Source organism: Parasteatoda tepidariorum, chromosome 7 (assembly GCF_982258835.1).
Source record: "Parasteatoda tepidariorum strain Cologne lab strain chromosome 7, Ptep-v5.0, whole genome shotgun sequence".
NCBI classification, from domain to species: Eukaryota; Metazoa; Arthropoda; class Arachnida; order Araneae; family Theridiidae; genus Parasteatoda; species Parasteatoda tepidariorum.
The window spans coordinates 33,306,990-33,323,128 of record NC_141761.1 but is presented as its reverse complement, the minus strand read 5'-3'; the positions used below and the strand labels follow the sequence as shown (position 1 = coordinate 33,323,128).

The 16,139-nt window shown below is 27.4% G+C and overlaps 1 protein-coding gene across 2 annotated transcripts in view; it reads right to left on the bottom strand.

The window, feature by feature from the left end:
• Positions 1 to 16,139, bottom strand: part of Pi3K59F (phosphatidylinositol 3-kinase 59F) — a 57,974-nt gene that overhangs the window by 27,137 nt on the left and 14,698 nt on the right. For both annotated transcript variants that reach the window (XM_071183631.2, XM_087167638.1), the window contains exons 6-11: positions 12,738 to 12,806; positions 11,046 to 11,150; positions 10,342 to 10,434; positions 8,544 to 8,729; positions 7,492 to 7,610; positions 591 to 708 (exon numbers count right to left, since the gene is read on the bottom strand). In XM_071183631.2, the coding sequence (XP_071039732.1) occupies positions 591 to 708; positions 7,492 to 7,610; positions 8,544 to 8,729; positions 10,342 to 10,434; positions 11,046 to 11,150; positions 12,738 to 12,806 (690 nt within the window). The remainder of the gene's footprint in view (positions 1 to 590; positions 709 to 7,491; positions 7,611 to 8,543; positions 8,730 to 10,341; positions 10,435 to 11,045; positions 11,151 to 12,737; positions 12,807 to 16,139) is intronic.

Genomic DNA, 16,139 nt, shown 5'->3' with positions numbered 1-16,139 from the left:
CTTTCCACTCCCTTGAAAAACTTCTTAAACGGGTTCTACTGTATATATATATATATATATATATATATATGTGTGCGTGTGTGTTTATTCAGAGAAAATGCAATTTTATGTCTGATGTCATAACTTAATTAGTAGTTAATACTAATTAATTAACATATTTGAAGTCACCCAAGATAACATTTCTATTTGGGCAAATAGTGCTAGGTTACTAAAATAAAACTGTGAAATTATTCAGTGATTTTCATTATCAAATAATTTACTTACAAATATGTTTTTTAACTAGAAAAAAAAAAGCCAATGGAATAATTTCTCACTGAAATCTTGTATTATTCAAATTTTTTTTTCTCTCTTACTACAAATCATATTAAAATGTCATATAACCTGTAACATAACCTTCTTTTTATCCACACTTTTTAAGATACATAGCATAATAATAGTTAAAAAAAATTTTTTTCCTTCCCAATGCTCCAATTTTATAGTAAATTTCTTAAAAGAAATCTTCGTTTGCTATACAAACTGCCAAACAAAAAGTCAATTAAATAAGACGCATTAAATTAAACAATATGAAATATAAATAAAAGAATTCTTACATCTATGTTTCCAAGGGCCGGAAAGCCACTTTCTAGAGATATTTGTTCGGATTGGTTGGTTGAAGTTGAATCGAGAGACGAAGCAGATTTTTCTGATTCATTACCAGTTGAAATAGTCCTTTAAAAAAATAAAAAAAAGTCAGAATTTTCACTTTAATGAAGTCTTATTTTAAATAAAACCAAACATAATATTTAGATAAAAAATAGATTGCTATTTAAAGAAATTTTAAATAAATGGTTAGTTAAAAAAAAAACTACATAAAACCTGTGTTATAAGCACAATCTAGATTTAATAAGGAATTTTTCATAAGCTTTCTGAAATTATTTTATTGAAATTTATTTTACAGCTATTAGGCTCAATTGTACATCAGTAATATAGTAAAAGTGAGGTTTCTTCCTATGATTAGCCATGTATTACACAAAGAATTGAAATCAGGAAGCTGTAGAGCAACGATTGTTCATTAGAAATCATGTCCACGTGTATCTAACGATACTAACTATTAGATAGTACCTTTCGATACATAATAAACATTACTATTGAAAAGGTAAGGCATGGAATTATTTGAAAATTGCAAACTTTTCTGAAATCAGTAAGTATTTTCAGTACAAACAAATTTTGAGTCGAGCACATATGCTTAAAATTGAGGAAAAATTGAAATAAATTCAAGGTAAATATAAATAAAGAAAATGAATAAAAGTAAAATGTAGGCAACTTTTAAGCATCCACTAGTTCATTTTTGTACATTGTGGTTTTCATTTTTGATATTTTCAGCCAAACCAAGTTTAATTTAATGAGTATACTGCCTCAGTATGTACAAATGAGTATACAAACTTGTATACAAATGAGTTGGACTACACATATAATGTAAAAAATAACCGAATAAATATTTCTAATAAAACATTTTAAGAAAAAATAGCTTAAACAGAGTTAATTATTTTTTACTACCAATAATAAAGAATTGCTGTTAATAATAGTGCTTATAATAAAATTATAAAAATCATTTTTAGCTTTGTCTTTAAAATCTAAAAATTGTCTTTTTTAATAGTTTTTTGCTATTATTTTTTATTTTGTCTAAATATGTTGAGAACGTTCATTTTAAAACACTTTTGCAAGGGAAAAACAAAACTATATAAGTTTCAGTTTTAGTGAACAGATGAGGCAGTAAATATAAAATTTGCTATATGCTACGAAATTGCTTTATTACTTTATGTTTTCATGGCTTTATGTGTAAGAAGAGTTTAGTAGAGAAAGGTACTAAGTAAAATTCTGAAAGGACCAAAATTTTTTTGTTTGTTTTAGAAGCATATTTCAACTAATTTTATGTATAAAACAGTAATTTTTTCTCTCCAGACTTTCAAAATTCAACTGTGTTTTGGGAAGGATAGTTTTTAAATAGCTATTCTGCTATTGCAATATTTTAAAAAGGTGATTTATTTTAAGTTCATTAATATGCTAGTGAGAAACTTCTTCCTTTAAGTTCGTATGTTGAAAATTGTTTGTATGTATATATGTAAAAATTATAGATATATTATTTAACAACAAATATTATACAAGTGTAATTTTATTGGATTAAAATTTTAATTCAATCAACAGCTTGTTGCATAAATAAGTAGAATTAGAATAAAACAAAAGTATAATGCATAATTATATACACAATAAATTAGAAAAAGAAAACATCGAAAAATTGAGAAAAGAAACTGCTTGATAGCATCATTTTATTTTGTTTTATAACTGACGTTGAACAGCTGACTCAATTCTGAGTTTATGACCATCAATGTTCAACTTGGCAGCCTTGTAATTTTGAACACAATCTAGAAGACAAGGGAACTCCTAGATCAAGCAGTGGGGAAAACTCGCCTTTGTGGAGGACTTTTTGATGGAACTAATCCACATTTGTGTTACATGGAGAGGAAAACCTCCCACAGTTAGTCTAAAGACAAGTGGGATTCTAACATATAATCAGTCTATTACTGAGGATGAAGTCAAGGCTGATTTTGGTGTGAGCCTAGATTAGAATTCATATCAACTAGCTACCACTGAGGTTCAAACCAGGTTCACCTCATTGGGAGGCGAACGCACTATCCCCTGATGGCGACTCTGGCAATTATTTCATTACCGCCCTTGAACAGCCAACCCAAATTTGAGTTTACAACTACCAATGTTCAGCTCTGTATCTTCGTAATTTTAAACCCAATCCAGAAGACAAAGGAATTCCTGGATCAGTACCACTAGAGGTAGTGATTTGCTATGGGAAATTGGAGGACTTTGTGATCGACAAATTTAATGTGCACCAGTCACCATTTAATACACAGGGATTCTTTGGTCGGCTGGATTCAAACTCTCGTTCTTATGAACACGAGAGTCCAACGCCCTACCAACCAGATCCTCCTGCATAAAACAAGAACTCCAGCAGAAAACAAATACTATAAAAATTTAAAGATATGTGTGTTAGCAGGACAGCACTTCATCAGGGGACACACTGCTCGCCAACACACAGGAGCCTTTTTGTTGTTAGTGGTGAAACCAAAAACAGACATTGCCCCCATGGAAAGTCAAATAAGAAAAAACAATTAGAAAAATTGAAATGTAAATGCAAAGATAAATAAATGACATTCAATCACAAAGTAAGTCTTAATAATGACTTAAAAATACACAAAATAAGACATAAGAAACACCCATAAATAAGAAAAATAAATAAAGATAAAGTTACAGTTAGATTAGTTAGAACAACTACATCAAAATAACATATAAATTGCCTAATCATTAAGGAAATTTCAAAAAATAAATCAAGTGCTGACCCCTTTTTTTGAAAATCTTGCAAAGATAATAAAATAGAAAACATTCAATAAGTAAAAAATTTAAAAAGGTGCTGCCATCTGGAACATTAATTAAATCCTAAATTTCACTGCATAGGCTTATTTATGCGGGCTTCAATATCAGCCAAATTATTTGAAGGTCCTTAAAATATTTTGAATCAAAACATCATAATTACATTAATTAAAAGAAAAAATCTTGAAATTCCCAACAGCTGAAAGAAAATCTGTTTTATTATTACAAATAAATTTAAATCTACGAATTTGACCAATCAAAATATTCTTAAAAATCTTAAAGTAAAGGTTGGAAGGCCGAGATAGCCTGGTCAGTAGGGAGCTGGGCCCATGTCCGAGAGTTCGAATCCCGACGACCGAAGATTCCTTGTGTAGTAAATGGTGACTGATGCACATTAAATCTGTCGAGTCGGAAAGTCCTCCATGCTCCCATAACAAATCAAAACCTCTGGGGGTACTGGATTGGAGATTGATTGTTCTCTGATTCCAGTCAAAATTACGATCTGTGGATGAATGAATGGATCTGCCCTATAAAAGGGTGTGACGAATGTGTGGCAGAAGTCAAATTCTTGGCCATAGATGGCGCCACTGGAAAACAAGAACAATCGCACCTCACTGCTTAAACAGGCATATGCCAACAACAACAGTAAAAGTTGGAATAGAAATGTGTTAAACTAATAACATTAAACTTAAAATCTCTTCTTTTATCATATAATCTGATAAAAATTCATTGGTTATGAAGTTTGATATCAAGATATAAAAAATAAGCGCAATTTTTATCTGAATTAGTCTTAATTAAATTTAGTTCTTTAGGATAAATATCTTTAATTAAATCAAAATCATTACCATTAAAAATAATTAAATTATCAATAAATCTAAATCCAATCAAGAAATTATGTTGTAAAAATTTTTGTTTATAAAAATGTAAGAAAATATTAGCAAATGCACTAGAATAACTATTCCCCATTGAAATACCTTGAATTTGTCTGTAAAAACAAATACCATTGAAAACATAATTTTCAAAAAATGTTTATATTAGATAAATTTATCCAGTCATCCTTATTAATGTCCTCATAACTCAAATATTTATCAAAAATTTTCAAACAAGTATTCCTTAAATTATTGTGTGGTATACTCGGAAAAAGATTTTCAAAATCACATGTAAGAACAGTATTAATATTATTATAATTCAAATATTTAATAACGTCTTGGTTGTTATTAATAATAAAATGCTTATCATTTGAAATAATCTCATCTAAAATAATGTTTAAATAATTAAATTTTTTTTTACCAAAAACAGATTTGTAGAAAGACAAATTAGATTTGTAACTTGCGGTACAACAGTCAGTACCGCAAGTTACAAATCTAAATTTAACCGGTGTTTCGTGGAATTTAGTTGCAGAAAATAAATAAGGATATTTATTTTCAAACCTATATTCTTGGAAAAAGCTAATATTCGATTATCATTTTCGTTTTTAGAATTATTAATTTTGACAAAAGTATTATTATTATCATATTCTTTACTCATAAAATGCCTAAAAATTTTTTTGCAAATAAAGCAAAAATTATCAGAAGCTTTGTCAACAACACAGATAATAAAATTACCTTTTAATTCCTTAACAGATTTAATAATATCAGAATTCAAATAAAAACTACAGTATTTTATATTATTGTTCAAAAAATTTAATTTAAAACACAAAATTTCCATTCACTAAATCCCTTGAGAGGCCAATTAAATTTTTTTGCGCATTTTGCAATAAAATAATCTAAATCCTTACTGATTAAAGCAAGAATACTATTTAAGTTATATTATTTCCTTGGTCTAAACTTAGTCCCAAGTTCTGTGAGAAATTTTAAATATTTATTTTTGATTAGGTTAAGGTTACCTGTGACAATGTGCTTAAAATCATTATTAACAAAATCTTTAAAATGCTCGAGCTCAAGTAAACAAATAACCTCTAAATCATTTAAATTATAATGATTACTGTAACTTTATCTTTATTTATTTTTCTTATTTGTGGGTGCTTCTTATGTCTTATTTTGTGTGCTTTTAAGTTATTATTAAGACTTACTTTGTGATTGCTTGTCACTTATTTATCTTTGCATTTACATTTCAATTTTTCTAATTGTTTTTTCTTATTTGACTTTCCATTATGGGAACTCGGGGCACTGTCAGTTTTTGGTTTCACCACTGACAACAATAAGGCTTCTGTGTGTTGGCAGGCAGTGTGTCCCCTGATAAAGTGCTGTCCTGCTAACACACATCTTTAAATTTTTATAGTTTTTGTTTTCTGCTGGAGTTGTTTTTCTGACTTTTTAAACACAACTTTTATTCCCCATTATAAAAAGCTTCACTGTTTTGCCCAGGGCCACTAAAACTCTAAGCAGGTAGTAGGTAAATGTGACAAAAATGTGAAAAGTTTGTTGTTTTATCTTTGGTATATCTTTTAGTGTACATAAACTGAATGTTGATAATGAAGTATTTGTTTAAAAATTTAGTTAATTTTTCCTTTTGTTATATCCTTAAAATTTTTCAAAATTAATTATATGATTAAGTACTAGTTTATCTACAATTAAACTTCTCAAAACTATCGAAAAATCAAGTAAACTTTTCTAACTTCAAACTAAGTGTTTAAAATTAACTTAGGCTCAACAAAACATACGAAGAAAAATCTTTACTTGTTTTTACTCATTTCAGTGATACTGCAATAATGAGAAAGTAAGTTTGCAATCTTTTTACAACAATTTTCATCATCTTTTTTTCTATTGCCCCTACAAGCATTTGAAATAAGATAATAGCATTTTTTTAAAAATGCAATATAATTAAGGAAAATAAAAGGATTTAAACTAATTATATAGCTTATATCTGAGACTGATTTCTACTTGAAACAAACCGTACAGGTTAAATATATTAACTAATAGTAATATTAAATATCAGTTGGTACAGAAAGTCATTGGTACACTAGAATATAAAATTATAAATGCATAGCTTCGTAAGAAAAATGCTTAAAAAAATTAAAATTAACAGGAATATTATATGAAAAATTTAAAAGAGCTTTGATATCTTAATCAACAATAAACTATGTATAACTTACTTAAACTTTTATTTTTATATAAAGAATGATAGGAGACAAACAGTTAAAAGAAAAAGAAGAAAATAATTGCATAAAAAAAATTAAAACTCCCATTGCTGGGTCAAAAATGTTTTTTCTTTTCAATCAATACTTTATTTTTAGTCAATGAAATGATAATCACATTACATAAGTATTCAACATTATATCAAATATCAAAAAAAAAAAAAAAAAATCTTACGAAAATAATCAAACTATAAACAATAATTAGAGATATTTAAGAACAAATCGCATATGTTTCTGCTTGCACTTGAGTGTTATAAATAATTGATGCCAATAATTTCTCTCTCTCTCCTTTTGAAGTCTTAGCTATAAGACTAACAAAGTGAAATAAGAGAAAACAAGGAAACTGTAGTATGATGCTCTATTTTCTTCTGAAAATTTTAGTTAATATGGTGAATTCCACCAATCACAGTTTCCTTGAAATTTCAAATTTGTACCTTTTGACATGTTCTTCAAAAAAGGTTTTAAGTTTTTCTTGTGAGATTACATAACAATTTAAGAGTTTATCAATTTTTCTTAAATAAAGATGAAAAATCTACAAACTTAATATTCATATTATAACATTAATTTAAAATTTCTGGATACATAAAATGGATCATGGAATCTCATTAAATAACAGTTTCGCTATTAACTTTGGAACTTGTTTTATTTAACGTGCATACAATTTTGATTTTTCAAAGAATATTTCAAGCACTACTTTTAAATTTATGAAAATTCAAGAACTGCTATACTAAACATGAAAAACTGAATCCTATTATTAAATCGATACAAATTTTATTAAATTTAAGAGTTATTTTTCAAAAATTGAAAATAGGAGACACCATTTTGAAATGAAATAAATATTAAAAGCATTTTTAGACATTTATATTTTAATGAATGGAAAATTTTTACATTTCACAACTATCAATATTCAAAACTAGGAAATTAAAAAAATTTACCTCTGTCTATCTGAGGATTCACTAGTATAACTTCTTGTCCTGACAAAATATTTTTTTATTTCTTCAAAGTTTTCATATTTTAAGGCTTGAACTAGTTGCAAAAGATACATTAAAAGATCCTGCAAAAAATAATAAATAGTCAACTATGTAAAAAAAGAAAAATTAATGGAGTAAGTTACATTTTTCAAATAAATTAATTTTACTTAATTAATCAAATTAATTTGATTTGGTAAAACTAATTGATAAGGGATTAACATCTACAATCAAATGAGTTTTAAATAAAAGTAATTAACTAGAAATAAAAACTTCATTAATATTTAAGGCATTAATCTATATGATAAGCTTTTAATTTTTTTATTGTTCCTTATTATTTTTTAAAATAAAGTATTTTATTAAAATGAAGGTATGTTGTTGAAGGCTAAATATTGTTTTAAAGGCAGTCTTTGTTTAATCATTTAATAATGGTGTATTTTGTCAGTTTTTCTAACCATTTTTCTTAATTCTTTAAAACTTTTTCAATGCATGTCAGTTAATTTATTTTAAAAAAAATTAAAGTTAGCTATTAGTTAAAGTAACTATTTTTTTTCAAATTAAAGTTAAGTGATATTTTGACATTACAAAAGTTGCACTTTTTTAAAATAATTTAACAATATTGCAATTAATCCTATTTTTACAGTTATTTTTCAGTTATTTTTATTTTCAGAATTCAGGTTTCAGTGAATAGTATTTTATTATGTAACACTTTATTATTTTAATTAAAACAATTTCAGGAATGTTATTGATATTAATAAAGCATTTTTTTTTAAAAAAATTAACACTTCCTGTTCTTAAAGATTTATTTCTTTATTAATTTCAAATCAATTTAAGATTTCTGATTGTGCGGTTTTCGTAAAAAAAAAAAAATTCTGAACGAATGTTATATCCATATGTCTAACAGAGGATATATCGTGGTATAAATTTCTTACATCATCCAGTTCCAATACTGATTCTAGAAAGAAAAAAAATTAAGAATAGTAAAAAAAGAATAAAAATGTGGAAGCACGCAGGCTTACTTCATCTGGAGCTTGCTTCAAACGTGTAACAGCATATTTTCTGATAATTGGGTGGGTAAACTGTGGTGAGAGTAATTCTAGTGCATCCTCAATATCCATGGCCTGCCAACGACCCAACAAATCCAAAGCTTGTTTTTCTTCACTTGATATTTTCCAATTGACACATTTCAAAAATTTAGTCAGGGCCTACAAAGTTAACCAACGACAATTATGATTGAACAAAAGCATAAAATGTTATGAAATGATCATTTTATAATTTCTAAAAAAATTTCATACATCCACAAGTTTCAGAAGGACTAAAGTTCATAAGAAAATACTTCTTTGAAAAAGCTTAATTAAATAAAAGTACATGTTAACATGATAAAATTTCAATTTATCCTCCAGAAACTCTTAGATTTTACATTAATTAAACCAAAAAGTTACACTTTTAATATGCAAGTATATCTTAGATTGGACCGAGTCTAACCGGGCAGGGGAAAAAACACGTAAAAGATACTAGGGTTTCAAAATCATAATAAATGTCCTTAAATAAAGAAAGAGAACCATGGTTATTTACTTTAATTTTTTACTCTTTTTTTTACAGAAAAAGGACTTTACTCTCAAAGATTAAACTCTTTCGGGGTAGAAAAAATGATATCAAACACAGAGCAAAACTTATGTTTGAACGATCAAATCCTTTTTACACAGAGAGGTTACGCTTTACATGTAAAGACATGTTTAAGACATGGAGACATCCTCTCTTGCATACTATTTAACATTGTTTAGTTCGCATACAAATGATATCAGTGCCTAAAGAAAATAACAGAAAATAATCATAAAAAAGTATCAAAACTATGGAGGAGAATATCAAAGTGTTTTGATCACTAATTTAATGAAGAAATTGAAACAGCAGACAGGAATTTCCATAAAATTTTCCCAGGGTCAATCATCTACTCAGCATACTTCATGTGCCTGTTTCGTTTGATCTGTTTAAAGCATAGAAACTATTTACTGACAGCAATTTAGTACGAAACGTGATATTGAAAAGGCGAAATTTTTTGGTGATAGATTAGCTGAGAAATTTGATTCAGTGCTAGTTTTCTAATTGATTTAGTTGAAAAAAGTAGCTATTCCTCACCTTGCTTTCATCAAAGCATCGGTCAAACTGATATAAGTCAGTTGTTAATATTTACACGTGTTACACAGGAAGTTTTTTCTCCCAAGAAAGAATCATTGGAAATGTGTACAATGACTGATGACACAAGACGAAAGGACATCTTCGAAGCAGTGAAAAAAGCAGTAAGCAAAATAGGTTTTAATAAATGTTCAGCAATTGTAATGGATGGTGCACCAGCGACACTAGCGGGAAAAACTGGATTACTTTGGGAAAATTGTACAATTTGATCGGCAATTCATTGTATTATTCATCAAGGAGCTTAATGTCGGAAGTCAGCGAAATAAAATCAAGTTTTTTAACTTGTGATAAAAGCTATCTATATAAGAGGTGGCAATCAAACCCCTGACTGTTTCTTATTTAGTTTGCAATTCAATAAATTTTGTTTTGTATAACTTGTTGAAAATTTAACAACAATTTTCCAAGTTCTCTCAGACAAAAGAGCTCCATATAGAATCGATTAAATTGCGGCCCCGGAAAGCATTAAGTTGGAAACGAATATGGCTTATTAAGTCCAAAATAATTTAGCATTTTTGAAATATCAGAAGCAATAAAAAATTGTTTATTAATATAATAATCTTACTTCTTCATTACAGCCAAGCCTGATAAAAATGAAAGCAAAATAATAAAATGAAATGTAGCTACCTTCTTTTGGTTAGTTAGGTAAAATCTGAACTTCCATACTAAATCTTGTTCTTCAGATGATAATGCTTTAGTGGGAGGATAATTCATAATAGCCTACAAAAGAGATACAAGCATTTTAGTAATTCATAATAGCCTAAAAAGAGATACAAGCATTTTAGTAATTCATAATAGCCTAAAAAGAGATACAAGCACTTTAGTATTTATTACAGAGTTCCCCAGATCTGGAAGAATTTTTTTTTAAGTGGTAGCAAAAATGAGATATATCTAGATGCCTTAAGCTATATGTATTAAAATTAAAGGAAATATATATGGGTGCAAAAAAATAACTATGGAATAATGTTGTAATCTACAAATGAAAGCATTTTTCAGAAATCTTGAAAAATCTCATCGACCACTTATTTGTTTTTTTCCAAGTTGTAGGAGCCCTGTCATTAATAATGCATAAAATGTATTAAGTCATGACTTAAACCTGATGATAATAAGTTATCTCAGCTAATATTTGTTTTATAGTTTTTCTAGGGATTTATAAAACTTTATTAGTAAAATAATGATAACAAATTAAATAGGCAATCAAAGATTAAAAATAAATAAATAAATAATGGCAACAAAATTAAAGTTGTACAAATAATTTTGTTTTCCCCTATTCAATGATTCAGAAAATATGTAAAACAATAAACTATAAAAAAGTGACAAAAATTATTTACCGTTAGTTGATCTCGTGTGATAGCATTTGGTTTTAAATCTCTATCACTTGGTCCACTTCTTATACTTCTTGCAAGTTTATGATGCTTAGCTTCAACTAGGTTTTGCTACATAAAATTATATACATATATACATAAGGAAGATTTATGTAAGTAATTTTATTTAAAAAAAAAAAAAACATTTAGCATTTCAAATTACAATTCTTAGTAAATTTTTTTTATCTTTACTATGTTAATGAAGAAAAAAGAGAGTTAAAAAACTTTTTTTATTAAACTTCAAAATAAGTATGAAAATAGCAGCTGATCTGATTTCAATCAATAATTCAATTTAATTTTAAAACACAATAATTGACAACTAATTAGAAAAGGAATATGATTATTTTGATATTAATTATAGTTTATAATATAAAACTTATAAGGAAAAAGAATAGGAAATTATGGAAAGAGAAATTCAAAATTTATAATATTAGAGAGCTAATTAAGTCCATAATTTATTTTTTAAAGAAATCAAAATAATAATAAATCACAATTAAAAAAGTTGACAAACTTAAACAAATTTTAGAGATGACAGTTATTTTTTAGAAATTTGGTTTACCAAATGATACATCCATTATCAGATACGAGAGAAAAGAAAGCCAGATATTCTCTGAAATGGCGAAAGAGTAAAAAACAAACCAAGAACGTAGAAAAAAAGAAAGTTAAGAAAATGGAACAAAAAGATGGATAGAATATATAACTTAACTGAAAACGAGTCAAAATTGACTATTGTGCTTGTAACATCAACAGCATAATGTACGCAAGTACACATGTTAGATAATCAAATTGTGTAAAAACTAAGTCTGATATAAAAAAAGAGGATATTACTGGCCTGTCTCTGCATTGTGTGAAGGGGAAAAAAAGAAAGAGAAATAGGAAGAATAGAATAAAAAGAAAAGCAACACAGGAAAAATTGAAAGGTAAAAAAAAAAAAAGGTGGAAAAAAAAAAGGAAAGTAAACTCAAGAAGTAAAAGTAAAGAAGCTTTTGATAAGGTCTAAATATAAAACTCGAAACTGTAAATGGATCAAAAATTCATTTTAGAAAAATGTATATAAAAGAAATTTTTTTTTAACAAACAAGATATTTCAAACAGGGTTGCCACTCAAATCTGGAAAAAAAATTCCCTGTGTTTTCCCTGTACATATTATACACAATATATTGGGAGGAAATACAATTAATGGACTCTTGTGTGAGCTATATTACACTAACTATAGTTTTAATTGCTGGAAAAACTTAGAGAAATAAAAGGAACAGCTGAACACACTTAAGTAATGCTATAGTAAACGAAATTAAGTTTAGATGGAAAATCATCCTTAAATGTCCCATAGATTACGCATTGAGTAGTCACCATTTTTTAAAAGACAAAAATTAGAAACAAAATTCCCTGTATTTTCTCAGTCCGTAAAGAAAAAATAAAAATTCTCTGTATTTTCCCTGTTATTTTACGTGATTTTTAAATTCCCTGTATTATCCAGATTTTCCCTGTGGAGTGGCAATCCTGTCAAAGTTAAATTTAAGCATAATAATATGTAAAATGCTCAAATATAAAATATCAATATATTCAAATATTAACAGTCACATAACAAGTTACAAATCCCACAAAAATTATCAATTACTACAATACAGCATTACATAAATTTTTATAAACAATTCTTACAGCAGATATTTCAGGATCAGATACCATTACAATTCCAGCTTTGTTGACATGGCAAACATGTTCTCCGTCCTAAAAGAGAAAATATTTGGGGAAAAAGATATTAGAATAGTAAAAAAAATAATAAATAATTTATTTACTGTTAAAAGAAAACTTTCATGAGAAAATCTTATCACTAGACACAGTCTAATGCACTAATGTAGTAACTCATTAAATGTACGATAAAAACATGAAACATATTTTCAGTATTTCTCAGTTAGCTGAGTACCAGGCAAAATTTTGAGATTTAATCGACTGGTTAAATTGCATAGAGCAATTTAACCAGTTATGAATGTCTTGTTTGCAGATTTCATAGCTATAAAACTCAGTTCAAAAAAATAGAGCAGTTCTAATAATTTTTGTTAAAATATCTCACTTTTGTTAAAATAAGTCACTTTACACACATTACATTTTCGATTTGTTATTTAAAAAATTAGTTCATACGTTAAATTTACTTTAATTTTGAGTAACTTTAAGAAATTTAAAACGCTTTTTTTAAAAAAATCTGGCTCTTATAGACGTAACATATTGCATTAAATTCACAAAAAAAATAAAAACAAACAAATAAATAAATATATAAAAAAAATAAAGACATGAGTAAATGGTGGAATTGTTCAAAAATATCCTGAGCAACAATGGTGGCAAGTTATATATTTTTCAATTTATTGCAATGACAAGAACTGGGAAATGACATTTCGGTAAATGCAGTTGAGAAGAGATGCATAAATATTTCCAATCAAAATAACAGTTCATCAGGGTCAAACAATCTGGTACCCAGCTAATGGAAAATGAGAAAATTTTTATAACTTAAAATAGCGGTGTATATAAAATATTAGTTCGCTAATAAAATCTGGTACATCATAATTCCTTTAACATTTAAGTTCAATATCCAAAATGTCTAAAAGCATTGTACCTGAGAACTAAAAAATAATAATTTAAACTATGCTTTGATCATTTGTAAAATGCATGTAAACATATTTGTTATGATTTCTACAGAAAAAAAAGAATGTTGTTCTGCTTTAAAGTTAAGAAAACAAAGTTTGCACAGCATGAGAATATACCTAAAATTTACTATGATTTGTTAAAAAAAGTATCAAATAAATTAATAGACAAATTCTGTTTTTTCAAACAATTATTTATAAAGAGCATTTTTAATTTAATTTACAAGTTTTATACGTGAAATTAAAGCATATTCATATATTGCTTACCTTAAACAACAAACACAAAGAGAAATTGAAAAACAAAGGTAAAACAATAAAAACAATACAGAAAAATGATGAAATGAACAATAAATTAGTAAAAATTTATAAAATTAATCAAGATACAAAGAGTGATAAAAATGTAATATTTCCGTTGAACTCCTATGAATGTGGACAAATTTTCATTTCTTTGTCTTATTGTAGACAAATGTAAGCTTTTAAGTAATTACTTATGACATGACATAAAAATAGAAAATGAAGAAACTGATACACAATTAATGTTCTTTAAATATGAACAAAAAGGGAAAGCTTTAACTTTAATGCTCAAACTTGCATTAAGGAACTGAAACTTTTTTAACAATTCAAAAATTATGAAATCAGTGTAAAATCATTAAAAGATTTAAAATTATCCATAGTCACAGCCACTTAAAACAAACTTTGATGACATCTTTTTTTCCAACTGGACAAATATAAAACAAAGATGTTTATCAAATGTGTTCGCGCATGTGCGACTGCCGCGCCACCCTTTTTTTTGTGAAAGATTTATATATACCTTGAGAACTTCATAAATGGCGGACGTAGTCCGTGAGCTATTTAAAATAAAGAGATATACAGTCCATTGCAAACCAGTGTTCTTCTTATTTACGAAATAAACCTTGAGCTATCGATTAGAGTGACCACAAACATGTGGTCCAGTCACCCGGAAGCGAATTAGTGATTTATGGAAATCATTTAAAGTGCATACCGAAACGAACGAACTATGTGTACGATGCTCGTGTTATTTAACAATGGAATTTATATTATCTTTGAGTGAAATTTTTAGTGAGTGACAATAAAAAAGAAGCCGAAATTCTGAGGTAAGAGCAATTTCCCTTGTTTCATTCACTGTGCAAAATTTACTTTGAGTTATTCAGTTTGTCTATTTACATTGAGTTATTTTAGTGTGTTTAAAAAATGTCCCTTAATAAACTAAAAAAAGACGAATTAAAAGTCGTCGTGGACGAGTTAAGTTTAAAAGTTGAAGAAGGGGCAAGAGTTATTGATATAAAGAAGCTAATTGAAAATAGTGAGATTTATAAAAACGATAGTGATTTCGTTCAGAGTTTGATTGATAATATTCTTGAGGAAAAGAAAAACAATTATGAGTTAGAAAAAACTAAATTAGCTCAGTTAGAGAAAGAGAACCAAACAAAACTAGAGTTAGAAAAAATTAAACTCGCTCAGTTAGAGAAAGAAATTGAATTATCTAATGCGCGAAAAGAATCGCACAATTCTTCGAAATCGGAAACTATTAGCGAGCAAGAGCCGCCGCACCGTCTCGAAGATTTAATAAAAAGTATAAAAACCCTTACCATATCCGTTCCCTCTAAACCTGAAGCATTTAATTTGTTTTTTCAATCCCTCCAGAAAGCGTTTAAAACGAAAAATGTGCCCGAAGAATTAAAATCCGAAATACTGCTAAATTTGTTAGGTGAAAAAGCGAAAAATTTAATGATTTATATAAGTGAACAAGAATTAGCAGATTACGATAAACTTAAAGAAATCGTGTTGAAGGAATTTCAACCAACACCTCGAGAATGTATTAACAATTTCAATAAAATGCAAAAAATGCCTCATGAAAGTTATCTTCAGTTTGCTTCACGATTGAGTGCAGCATTCGAATACTATTGCCAATTACGCAAGGTTAGCGATTTTAAAACATTATGCGAGTTAATTATTTCGGATAAGATGTTTGGTCTACTTGACCGAGAATTAATGACTCATATTGCAGTAAGGCAGGGAGAATCATTTTTCAAACCACAAGAGCTAGGAAGAGAGTGCGATATTTATCTTTCTTCCAAGGTTAAATCAAAACAAGATACTATAAATTATCATTCCCAAAGGAATCGAGACTTCCGTTCTAATAAAAATATTTCTAATGTGTTTTTATCCGAAATAAATTATCCTAAATGTGTCATTTGTAAATCTAATGAGCATGCCTTGTATGTGTGTTCGAAATTTAAAAATATGTCCATTAATGAAAGATTAGAAGTAGTCAAGAGTAACAAATTATGTTTTAAATGCTTATCTGCCAAATGTTCCGTTCAAACGTGCAAATTTAAGGATTGCTTTTGCGGTAAACCTCATAATAAAATGATCCACTTTCCAAGAGTTAACAGAAATAATA